At 35.7% G+C, this 13,440-nt stretch overlaps 1 protein-coding gene across 5 annotated transcripts in view; it reads right to left on the minus strand.

Annotated features, from left to right (window-relative positions):
• The window catches only part of ATM (Serine/Threonine-kinase ATM-like protein), a 128,280-nt gene that overhangs the window by 13,826 nt on the left and 101,014 nt on the right, over nucleotides 1-13,440 (minus strand). For all 5 annotated transcript variants that reach the window (XM_077388011.1, XM_077388013.1, XM_077388014.1 and 2 more), the window contains 10 exons: nucleotides 13,336-13,419; nucleotides 9,550-9,630; nucleotides 9,281-9,370; nucleotides 9,134-9,196; nucleotides 7,623-7,763; nucleotides 7,395-7,451; nucleotides 7,167-7,226; nucleotides 4,154-4,248; nucleotides 3,925-4,033; nucleotides 1,141-1,230 (listed from right to left, as the gene is read on the minus strand). In XM_077388011.1, the coding sequence (XP_077244126.1) occupies nucleotides 1,141-1,230; nucleotides 3,925-4,033; nucleotides 4,154-4,248; nucleotides 7,167-7,226; nucleotides 7,395-7,451; nucleotides 7,623-7,763; nucleotides 9,134-9,196; nucleotides 9,281-9,370; nucleotides 9,550-9,630; nucleotides 13,336-13,419 (870 nt within the window). The remainder of the gene's footprint in view (nucleotides 1-1,140; nucleotides 1,231-3,924; nucleotides 4,034-4,153; nucleotides 4,249-7,166; nucleotides 7,227-7,394; nucleotides 7,452-7,622; nucleotides 7,764-9,133; nucleotides 9,197-9,280; nucleotides 9,371-9,549; nucleotides 9,631-13,335; nucleotides 13,420-13,440) is intronic.

The raw sequence follows: 13,440 nt of genomic DNA on the forward strand, positions 1-13,440 counted from the left end.
CAAAAAGACATTCAAAAGGCATTATGTAACACCCCCAAATATAATCAACCTCCAAAACCTATAAAAATTTGCAAAAGAGGGCAGCACCATGGTTCAAAAGGATAGCTTTTATCTCTTGATCAAGAGAGGTGAGACCAAATCTATTCATTTCACCCATTCAAGAACAACCAATCAACATCCCATGAGAAGATGAATAAAGAAGTCCAGATCTGGATCCCTAAATTCAGCTTCCAAAATACCAAAAACTGTTGGCAAGACCAAAGGCCTCATCTTAGAGATTCAAAAAGAGAGAGAAGATCATGGATCAAAGCTCTGGTACCAACTCCTTTCTTTGAGCTGTGCGATCAACTCCTCTCTTTTATTCATCTAAGTGACATTTACAAAAAATGACGATTCTACTCTTGTTTACACAAGTAATGACAGATATCCTATAAACCATAGTTTTAAAACTCCCCCGCATCATTGTGGACTCCCCCAAGTCGACTCCCTTTTACCTTGGCCGTGTTCCACATTTTGTCCTACAAAGTCAATAAAAACTACTTTGACTCTCCCATTATGATTTATGATCATGTCAACCCAGTACTCGACTGCATCGTACCGATTCGACTAGGATTTTCCTTGGCCGCGTTTTGACCCCTGTCCGCATTTTGAAACACTGCTATAAACAAAACAAACTTATGCACATTCTCTACAAGCAGAGGTGTTCATTATGCAATTCACTTCATCATAGATGCATTGCTTTGACCAGGATAGATATCACATGCAGAACTGAATCATTTACATATTCTTGAAGAATGTGACTCCACATAAGTAACCCCGTAACTATATGACTATATTTGATATGCTTTCAAGATTTACTTCAAATATCATGTTCATTTTTTACTAGGAAAAAGTATTCATACAAAACAAAGAACAAGAACTCGGGTAGTTCGATGTGTAAGCAAGTTGCATTTTATTGTAATGAATAATAGGCCACAATGGTTAGCTAAGATATTTACCACGCAATTTTATCTCTCTAATAAAATGAAAAAAAAACCAAATTGTCATTTAAGTGCAACCAATGCCAGAATAGAATAACAAATCAGTTAATAAATATTGAAATGAGATGTGACCTTTGCTATTTTTTGAACAGGTAAGTACCTTATATGTACGGATCCCTATTCTTCTTTTCCATGTATCCCGGTGATTCTGTAAGAAAGTGTTCACTAAGCCAAAAAATTGTTCCATGACCTGCAAAAGCATCCATTCATATTCAAGTTTATTATCAAATAAAAGAGAATTTGCAAGGTTTGCTTACCAACATCCTCCAAAAATAATGGGATAGATTTTCAAAGCAATTCAGCTATTGCAGATACTCATAGAAGTGTCGATACAAGTAATTATACAATCTTACATCTATAGAATAGAAGCGATTGTCAGAACCAAGGCATATAGTAGAACATATTTTGGTAAAAAACAAGGACAGAATTTAGTATAGTAAATTTGGTACATTGGATATTTTTCATTTCCAACTAGTTTTGGCAAACATAACAACTTTTTGAGAAAGGATTACTCCCGACTAGATACCTGTAAAAAGGAATGCCCCCAACTAGGCAGTCGTAAAAACCTTAACCTTAAATAGCTAAGAAGAAGACCACGCTTTTTATGTCGTGAATCTTATAGTGACATATCTTCCAGTATTTCTTTAATTGTTTCAAAATTAATTGCAGATTCTCAAATTTGCTAGCATTAGTGACTTCTGGAAGTGGTGGCACCGTCCTTCATAGAGAAAGAAATGTTTGAGACATCCACTTCAAATCCTTTGATCACTTGGAACAAGAGAAACTCTAGAACTTAAAGGTATCCATAAAAGCATCCGTAGAATCAAATAACCGTTGAAGGATCAAAGCGGGCATCAAAATGTAATCTTTTTAAGGAGCTTACTCTTAATTCTCTAATCAGTCATTGGAATAGCCATTGCTCATCTCACATTCCTCCTAGAAAACAACAAAGACATTTGGCAGGCCACAAAACTTCAATGGAACTATCAAAGTTTTGATAGGCCCTAATAATGTCTTCGAAAGAAGGGCTGGGTACCATATCTGAACCTAAAGGTAGTCATTTTGGAATTTGTAGGTTCAGGTGGCGATCATCCAGCCCAATGATAAAGTTAAAGCTGCTTGGTTCAGTATAAGGTACCCTGAGGCCAATGGTTGCTAAATCATGTGGGTGAAGGGAGACTATCTAATCACTATTTTCTAGCTCCGCCATGAAGATTTTCAGACCTTATCAGAGAGATGGAGTCATTATTCTCAAGCTTTTTGGAGTGCTCATTGTACTGTATTCACATAAAAGGAAACTCCAAGACTGAAAAATTAGCTAATTTGGGGTCCTCTCTAACGATGTTACTGTTTGTGGCAAAATGTCCTTCAATTTTATTTTATTTTTTTGAGAAGGGAGGGGTTGTTTGCCCTCAGTTCATGCTGGTCGCTGGCTCTGGTTTGTGAGCACTGCTAATGCTTTTTCTATCCTTCTTTCCTATTCCTTTCCCCTCTTAGTTTTTTGCTGCTTTTATTTCATAAATTCATCGGTTCAAAAATAAAATAAAATAAAATAAGACGCCTTTTTTTCCTTTTTTTTTTCTCTTGGTTTTTCTTCCTGTTAGTACTTGAAAAATTCACCAGTGCATTTCAAAAATCAGTCCCCTAGATACATTGAATGATAACTGATCACTTGCTCACTTCTGAATTCACAAAATGGGCAAAAGTCACCTAGACACCATCAAAGAGCCCAGAAGAAGGCATAAAGTCACTTTAGCACTTTAAGAAACCCACAAATTTTCCCTTGTTTCCTGAAATATTTTTACTTGAATTGTTCCTAAAAATTCAACAATATTTGAAGTTTTCTTTGGGCTTATTTTCTTGTATCGCTAGCTACCATAACTGGCACGATCCTGTTTTAAACATCATTAGGGGGTTTTTACTGCAACATATTATACACTGTCCTTTTCAATGTTACAGCTTAGCCAGAACCCCCCACCCCACCACCAACCCAACCACCACCACCACGACCCACCGACACACAAACACACATGTATGTATGTAGAAGCTGTTTAACATTTATTTAAAAAATGTTTTAGAAAATCAATCATTACGTAAATGTTTTAAAACCATTCAAGCCAGCTAGAAGGAGCTTGAAGTCATCCTTAAGTGCTAGTAAGCCCGTCTTAAGCCAGCCTTTCGGTCGCCTTAAGTGCTAGTAAGCACAAGCAAAGAAGTTTCTCTCCTTTGGCTTGCAACCTCCAAGACATGAATTTGGATCCGAGCCATTGCTAGATTTTGACTAATTTCATTCAAATAAGTGATCTCTTTTCTCTCTAATATGGGATTATCTATTTCTGTTTGCATAGATTTATTCTTACTTAAGCTCTTATTTCTTCGCTAGATCTGTTCTTTGGTTACTATTCGGGATTTTTTCATGTGCTCAAAGTTGAGTGTTGGATTATTTAAATCCGAGAGTGTATGGATATGTTCCAACAATCATCTCGGATTGACTTATTGTACGAAACCTTCCCACAAACTGCATCGCTCCGTATTCATTCATAATCATGGGAGTATTGCATATCATATTATAATAAACCCTTGTCATGAGAAATACAAGTATGCCACTAATAAAAACTAACAAATAAAGTATCCCACATGAATCCTTCAATAACTACTATGTCAATGTAACAAATTAGAGACACTACATGTGGTACATATTATGGGTATTATTTATATCTGAATGTAGTCTATAAATATTATATATTTTTCCTACACATAAGCACATCGTGGATGGTTTGACCCTTACAAATGAATCTGCATGCTGCTTACAAACCTACCAATCTGGCTGCATGTCCAGCCTAGTCATATATATACAAAGAATAACAAAGATATAAATTCATACCGCATCTTGTCGTAGATCATCATTTCCAGATTTCGCTAATTGACGATATTTTTGGCCATCCGAACCGAAGCATTCGACTACTTTTGGAGTATTTACACCATTCATTACACTGTACATCTCACAAATAATAAAATAAAATTTTAGCTCTGAACTTCTTGCTGCTTTCTAAAAGAAAGGCAACACAAAATGGAACATCATAACTAATTCTTAAAAATTTGCTTTCACATACAAGATAGAATCTGCCAAGCCCATGAAATGTGGAAAAGATCCTTTATGATACTGGCAACTACGATCAACTGGAAAACTAGCTGTCACTACTGGTACCTGAAAGAAGATCAGATGCAAACCAGTAGAATTTAAAACCTAACACTTTTAGGAAGCTTAAAAATCAGAAACCACTGGAACAAATGTTAGGTTCAAGGTATTAACTGTAAATAAAAAGAGCAACAAAGCTGGGAAATGCTATATAGGAAGTATGAAAAGAGTAGGTAACAAGTAGCTTTGATGAAAGAAGTGGTCTTTCGAGTTTCAAAGACGCCTTAAGTAACTCTAACAAAGGTCATAAACATCAACTGGTGGCAATTGATTTGTTTGCTGCAATGACGAGTGGTCCTCATGCTTTTCACTTGTTTGTGACAAACTAGTAGATTCATCAATGTAACCCAAAACCTTCTGCTTCTAATAGGAGTATAATGACTGGGTTTTGGGCGAGTCGCTTAAATCATTTAAATTCACCGAAAATTTGTTTTCTGGGGTTTTATAAACAGTATTTATAAACTAGTAGATTCATCATGGAACAACTCCCTTCCAGTGTATTAATCATTCTTTAAAAACATCTCATATTTATAAATTAATTAATGAAATAACAAAAACATCATTGAAATACCCTAAACACATCTTATATAATATGTAGAAGGGCTTGGATTTTGACACAATCCTCCTCTTAGATGGTCTTCTTTCTTTTGATAGGCAAGTGAGATTTGATCTGCTAACCTCTTGTTCGATAGTACATGTATTCAAATACTCAAAAACGCAAATTGTTTTCTTCTGGGCATATATTGATCTAATAACCATTTCCATTTCCATTTCCATTAAGTTCATCCATTTTATGAATTATGACTCAATTCTCCATGTATATTTTCTGAATTTCTTATAGTGAATATTCTTAAAATCATTTTTATACATCAGGTTATCTTACATATTGTTGTACTCCAGTTTTACGCTTGGCCACATCCTGAAGATCAGTGTACTGTTCATTATTGTTTGAAATATACGCCCATACGAATCCATATCGGTAGGGTTCGATATGATATGAACCCTTGTATTGGCGCTCACAAAAAATTGCAAGCGTATCAGCCGATACAACGATATAGGGTCTGTATTGGGTCATGTTCAAGTGATACCTTAAGCTTTAATTTGTTTTTCATATTTTGCCATTTGCGAAGGGTTTTACTTGATGCAAGGTTGTATAGCGTAAACCAACATACGTCTACAAGATTCAACTGTGAAAGCAACATTTGAAGCATGAATCGATGGATCAAAATTGGATTCACAAAAATGAGATTTTTTTTTTCATTCGAGGTAAAATCTTTATTTCTTTTCTTTTTGTATGGATCAGTTGAAATACATATAAAAAACATGCACGATTCATTGGATATGCATGGTTGCGATGAGATTTGAGTGTTATTTACGTTATTGGTTCTCTATTTTTCATAATATTTTATTCTTTCATTGACAGATTTATATGTGATTTATTTTTAATGCTTTTATACACATTATGCTAGACCTATCAAGTTATTCTTTATTTTTTTATCCTGTTTATTTATTTAAAATTGTTATTTTGTTTTTTTTCTTCATTTGATTTTATCTTTTTATTTATTTAAATTTGTGTTAATTTTATTTAGGGAAATGTCATCGGCAGTACTGTATTTTGATGAGGGCATTCCTCACTTTATTAAAAGTACAGTATGGCCTGCACCATAACATGATCCAAACCAAGCATTAGATGGGCCACAGCCTAAATAGGTTGTGACCCAAAAATTATTTCCATAGATTGATCCTAACCCTCTGATCTATAGAGGGTAGGATCAACCCTCTAACACTCAGATCGGAGGGTTTTGATCAACCTATGGAAATGATTTTTGAGGCACAACCTATTTAGGTTGTGCTCCATGTAATGGACGGTTTGGATCATCCTATGGTGCGGGCCATACCGTACTTTTAATAAAGTGAGGAGTGCCCTCATCATAATACAGTAGTGCTGGTAACATTTCCCTTTATTTAACATATGCTATATTTATTTGTTATAGAGCATGATCTACATGAGCATGACCCACCTGTGTATCGGTCTATGTGTACAGCTTTATTTATGAACTCCTTTTTTTTTCGCACTTTTATTTTTTAACTATTTAGCAATTACACCATTTTAAAAAACTATTTAGCAATTACATTTCTTTTATGTTTGATATTAAAGAAATTGTGAGCTAGATCTACTTGTTTAGGCTTATTCTAATTTATTTTACTATTTTTTTACTGTTTGTATTTTTGGAGCTATGTTAGTGTTTTACCTATTTTTATTGTTTATCTTGTCATTTCTTTCTAAATTAGTTGTTTCTCCACTCTTAGTTTGAGTAACAAGAAAAAACTTCACTCAGCAGTTGATACACTCGCCAGCGCAATACAAATATAATAAATCATGTTAAAGTTATCAAAAGATAATTTATAATTGAAGTAAAAATAGGAAAAATAATTAAAAATAGAAATGAACACAAAAACTTAAACGTGGTTGAAAAATTGAATATCGCTTTGTTTTTAGACCTTGAGAATTTCTACAACCTATTCACAAGCGTATCACCAATACAATTGATAAATATTGCCAATACAACGGATATGTATCATTTTAGCCTCCGACCGATTCTCTGACTTATATTGATATTTCAACCCTGCTCTTCAAAATAATAGAGAACAGAGCACAATTCTTATAAATTACATACATAAATAGACAAGTCTAATCACTTCAATGGGAACCACCCAAATATATGCAAGAACAGGTATGATGTAAGATTATATACATGCGAAGTTAAGCATAGGAACAAAATTTTACATCATTGCAATAGAGCAAATTATTATCAAGAAAACAAATCAAGGAATTATCTTACGGAACCAAAATCTGAGTGTTACTAGCATTGCCTTACATTTATAACTTTTATCATGCCAATTGTAGGTTATAATGTTGCACTTACAAGTTCAAGCTGTCGAAGACTGCGAATTTCTCTCGGCAGAGCTATCTTTTTATTAGGACCCTGGTGACATGAGATTTTCAGACAGTTTTCCGAAGCACAATCAAAGTCAGCTTAATCCTTTATAGTTGAAACAAGGAAAAATTAATGACAGATTTGATGTAACTAGAATCCAATGTAAAACTAGTAAAACCAATCCACTCTCAACTTCTGGCAAAACAAATCACTAACCATCTTTCCTGTATCGAGCTCGGCAAGTTTGATATAAATCTCCACCATTTGTTTCATCTATGACATTGAGAACATCATTATTCAATATCTAGATGTATAAGCTTGATAGAAGTACAGATCAAATTTGGCACATAGTTATTAAATGACATACAAGAGGCTAAAAACAGTCTACGGAGAATGAAAATTTTGAAAGGTGAAGCCACAGAATTCAAAACTATGTGGCATTACCTGTCTTATTATAGCTCCATGGTATGAAGATAACTCATTTAAGAGGTTCTCTGCCGCAAGCTTCTTGTCCATGTCCACCACAAATGAGTTTCTACTACGTTGCTTGTCCTTAACACGGTCGCCATTTGCTAAAGCCAGTAGCTAATGGAAAAACAAACATAACATTTTTTCCAAATTTATGTCACAGTCAGAGAAAACTTTGACAATTTTTGTTGATCAGGAATTTTGTCACAACATTAAAAAATCCATGATGGTCGTGTTTACATAGCATCATTGTATTTTTTCCTCTCTTGTTATTTCTCTGTTTGTGCCTTAGTTGTAAAAACCGTTTCGTTTCGGCGAAAATGGCCGAAACATACCGGGTTCGTTCGGAAACCGGAACTAAGGGTGGCCCAATGCAAGAGGCTCCCGCCATTGCGGGGTCTAGGGAGGGCTAGATGTACGCAGCCTTATCCATGCTTTGCAGAGACGCTGTTTCCGTGACTCGGAAACCGGAACGGAACAAAAAAAAAACATTTTGTTCCGGATTTCGTCCAATTCCGGTAATTTCGCACGAAATTTAAGGAATTTCGGACGAAATTTGTTTATATAGTTGTTTTTGTTCTACCCTCCTTGTCTCTTGATGGTTCTTTTCTCTTCTTAGTATTTATATGTAAAGTCATTTAAGTAAATGTCTTTCCATTTTCTTAAGATTTACATGTAAATAACGGAATACCCCCATTTGGATATATTAAAAATAGTTTCAAGATCCAAATCTAAAAGGATAAAAAGTCAACTCTCCAGTTCTAGAACAAAATTCATAAAAAACAGGTAGGATCAAAATCTTAACTTCCAAACGTTGGGTATTTTTCCAATTTTAAAAATTCATAAATTCTATCATGTCCAAACATTAATAAATCCCAAAAGTCCGGTAAAAAAAATCTCATAATTTGGTCTCCAAAAATTTGTCATCTTGTCAGGCACATGTCAACACATTGGTCAACAGTCAACACAAGTATTCCAACTAACTGATAGTGATTTTCCTTTAAGTAAATTTTGGATCTTTTACATATTTAGTTCATTTAGTTGTTTCTTATATTTTCTAACAATTTTTGATTTTTTGGGATTTTCCTCATATTTTTAACTATTAAAAAAAATTCCATCGTCCTAACGAACGAAAAGTTTCGAACGAAATTGGAACGAAATGACCGAGATGACTGAAATGTACCTTCCCGGTGACCAAAACGAAATGGTCACTGGAATGAAATTTACAACTAAGGTATGCACAAACCTTCTTGGTCGACCTTGTATTTTCATATTTATCTACTAATGATACTTTGCCATTCAAAAAAAAGATGAAAAATAAGTGTGTTACAAATATGAATGGTTGTTCATCAATTCGTTACATAACATGTAAAACTGATATGAAACTTTCTGCTGGTTAGGACAGTGTCAAAAAGCTGTGTAGTCTATCTTTTGCATAGGAAGATATCTACCAAAATAGGGCAGGTTAAATGTATTCATTTCAATACCTGAAACACTGTATGATATGGATGGTCGATGGCCATTTTCTTCACAAGAGAAACCAAAGCAAACTGCATAATATAGCAATTATTTTCGTAAAAGATAGTTCTCATTTTCTTTCAAAGAAGAAATATGTATTTTAATGATATTCAAACCTGAAAATTAACTGATCCCTGCCCATCTTTTGAGCTACCCATTCTTGAAGCAATTTGATACACCAATGGTACGAACTTGTACGATTGAACCTGCAGATATTTTTGTAAGAAGATTTTCCAAAAGCAATTAAAGGGCATAAAAGTAAAATTAGAGCCAGAAAAATTACATACAAGGTAGAGAAATTAATTTAAGTAATTTCATAATTCTAGTTCTCCTAGAAAATGAATCTCCATCAACATAAAAACACAATATAAGTTTCACCACTCACCTCCTTAACTGCGCTAAGCATGCCATTTATAACGTTTTGTCTCGAACAGAGACTGAACCACAGAGAAACAAGACGAAATACCTGAAGGCATGTAGCTCACTTTATCACGAATATAATATCACATTTCACTTGAGTCAAGTACGTTCAAACTGAATTCAAAAAAAGATAAAACAGTACCATTAAAATAAAAGAAAAAAGATAAAGCAGTACATTGAAGATCTATCATGCCAGGGAATGCCTCATGTGTGTTAATAACAATGTTGTCAATGCGAATCACCTAGGTGACAGATACACGACTAGAAGAAACTCAGCTACTCATCTAGACCTATGAAATTGCAGAGCTGATCACCTTGAAACTGTTGGAACAAGAAAGACCACCTATGGGCAGGCTACTTGTCTTTTTAACTTATGACTACATGTTAGGTTTTACGCTTCAAACTTATCAACAATCTCTTCATCTCATTTGCAGATCAATCTGATAGGATCCACATCAACTTTGTTTCTTGAAATCTTCCATTAAACATTGTTTCTAGTCTATATATATATATATATATATATATATATATATATATATATATATATATAGAGAGAGAGAGAGAGAGAGAGAGAGAGAGAGAGAGAGAGAGAGAGAGAGAGAGAGATATCTCTTCATCTCATTCGCAGATCAATCTGATACGATCCACATCAACTTTGTTTCTTGAAATCTTCCATTAAACATTGTTTCTAGTCTTTCCTTATATATATATATATATATATGAGTAAAGGATTCCTGCGCTCGAGCGTAGATAGCTTATCTGCGCTCGAGTGCAGAAAACAAGAGTAAGGCCACATTGTTGTGGTGATCCGAAGCATTCATTTTAAAGGCCCCATCATGGATGGGGTGTGTACTAAAAATCAGCTTCATTGGATCATCATAGGGTGTTCATTTGTGGGGGTGAAAATGGACAGATACTGTTTGTCCACTAATCTACCCATTTTTTCACCCCACAAATGGACACCCTAAGATGATCCAATGGAGCTGATTTTTGGCGGAGACCCTATCCATGAAAGGGCCTTCCAAATGAATGCTTTGGATCCCCCAAAAAATGTGGCCCCACCCTTGTTTCTGCACTCGAGCGCAGGAACCCTTTACTCTCTCTCTCTCTCTCTCTATATATATATATATATATATATATATATATATATGTATATATATATATATATATGTATATATATATATATATATGTATATATTATATGTGTGTGTGTGTGTGTGTGTGTGTGTGTGTGTGTGAGAGAGAGAGAGAGAGAGAGAGAGAGAGAGAGAGAGAGAGAGAGAGAGAGAGAGAGACCACTTATATAAGCTTATATGAGGTGACGGCGAGAAACACGGTGGGCCCACATTTTTTCGCCTCCACAATTCGAAGGGTTGGGATGATCGTATGGAGCTGATTTTTTTGGGCACACCCTATCTATGTCAGCGCCTATCAGATGAATGGTTTGGATCATGGCAAAAATGTGGGCCCACCGTGTATCTAGCCGTCACCTCATATAAGCTTATAAGAGGGGCCGCTCATACTATATATTCAATGGTATCTTATTTCTGGTCAAAGAGCATCGGAAATTCATAGTATGACACTCTTCATCTACATGGATGAGAATTGTGCTTCATACCCATATTTCTTGAATATCAAAGCACTGCTAACCTGATGCCTTCTCTTCATTTCTTTTTTTGTTTACCATATTTATTTTTACGATTGTGAAGGACGTGAGCATTGGCGCAACGGTAAGGTTGCTCCATTGTGACCTGGTCGTCATGGGTTCGAGTCACGGAAACAGCCTCTCTGCAAAGCAGGGGTAAGGCTGCGTACATCTAGCCCTCCTCAAACCCCGCAATGGCGGGAGCCTCGTGCACTGGGCTGCCCTTTTTATTTATTTTTATGATTGTGTCTGTTTGTTACGCAAGTTTCTCCCCATAAATCTTTCTATCTAAGAGATATCTCCCCAGTCTGTGGTAGTGAAAACTGAAATCAAGTGGCCCTGGGTTAGAATTATGGTCTTCAACTCAACCAGAATGACAGAAAATGCGTAATGTACATTGTACCTTGATGGAGAATATCCGTGCAAACATCTAACCGACATGCCTGGAACTGCAAGGCAACTTCCGAGATAAGAAAAGGGTAGAGGATATATAGCAAAGCGAATTCAAAAAAGAAAAGGGATGGCAGGGCAGCAGTGTAACATGTGCAAATCAAGGTTGTTGGGTATCAACACCCCACTTAATGAACTAGAAGGGATGGCTGGATTTCTTGGATGCTTGGTGGATAGCTGCCCATCAAAATATCTTGGACTCCCCCTTTGCATAGGCAGCCGAGGAAAAGTGAATGGGATCCAATAGTGGAAAGGGTGAAGAGATTAGATAGTGGAAGAGGAACAAGGTGTCCCTAGGAGTGGGATAACGCTCATCAAATCGGTGTTGGCAAATATACCCATCTACCAAATGTGGATCTTCAAGTGCCCGGAGTGCTAGTAACTTTTCACTAGTCATTGAACATGGATAAAAGGAGAATTGGAAGGCACATTTAGAGTAGTCATGAAAGCGCTAGTGGATGAAGTAGTGAGATGAGTCTAGAGAGGTGCTTCGAGTGTGAGTTTGGCATTATGAAAGAGCGTGCATGCAGAAAATTCTAATTGTCTTGTTGACAAATATTGCCAAAGATTACAGAATTAGACAGAAATACCCTTCATGGAGTTATGGACAATTTGTACAGAAGAATTGTAGAAACTAAAATAGCCTTGTAGGCTTAACAAGAAGCCCAAAGCACTGTGGTTATTGTAGAAAAACTGCACCCAGTTCAAGGTAAAGGTTTTGGACAAAACCATTTTATTTAAAATTGTTTAGTAAGCTAAATCATGTTAGACTATTTTGGGAAATAGAGGAAACTGAGGTTTTTGGGAGGAAGTTGCACCTTCCTTCTTTTTGTACGAACTCTGAAGTGCTTGTCCTATGATACACAGGTAGGCTATACTAAATTCCAACAAAAGTGCCACCATTACAAGCAAGTCATTTAGGGGGAAAGTAAATAAGGAAAAACTGAAGAGAACATAAAAAAAACTGCGAGGAAGCAAGTTTAGATACATAAGGGGTTTTTGGTATAAAAATGTAAGGAAACGTATTATATACAAAAGGGAAAGTAGCCGATTCATGGCTGTCGGCGTTTATGCTTCGTGAGAAATTGAGAATAAAATAGAGGAACTTATAGGTGACATGCATGAGGTGCATGCTCTGGGAAGAGGACTGCAACATTACAGATTTGTTCAACGTTGAAGTCCTTCTTACAGACCAATGCAAGAGGTAGGGAAAACAAATCATTGGAGTACATTTAACCTAAGAACTTGGTTCACTTGTGGCCGTATTCAGAGGAAATGAGCATATAATCACATGATTCCCTCTAGGAGTCAGTCGTTGTACATTTTTGGTATAGAAAGAAACAAGGTGAGTGTAGCCTATCGGTTGTTGAGAAACTACGGTAAGGTTTTCCTTTGTCCTTGGAATTCAGCTTGGCCCTTTCCCTAGCATTTTAACAGTTCAAAAAAAAAAAAATACCAATTAGAAACGTCCATAGGTTTGTTTAGAAGAATACGGTAATTTTCTACATAAGAATTAGAAATTAGTAAAAGATGACCTAAAGTACCACACATACACAATTTCTCAAGTTTCTAGTAGCCATTGATTGTTCTATGCAGATCCCGACGATGTAATAGCATCATTAATTTAAGTGCCCAATTTGGATAAAAAGCACATACCACTCTTAAATCATATTTGTCCCCGATGACCAAACAACGTTGGTATCCCTCCAATGCATGCCGGAGGAAATTGTCACTGTCATCCTGAGATGGTGGAGGAAGGCA

Source organism: Tasmannia lanceolata, unplaced genomic scaffold, assembly GCF_043159265.1.
Source record: "Tasmannia lanceolata isolate RefF3 unplaced genomic scaffold, GAP_Taslan_0.1 ptg000008l, whole genome shotgun sequence".
Taxonomy (NCBI): Eukaryota; Viridiplantae; Streptophyta; class Magnoliopsida; order Canellales; family Winteraceae; genus Tasmannia; species Tasmannia lanceolata.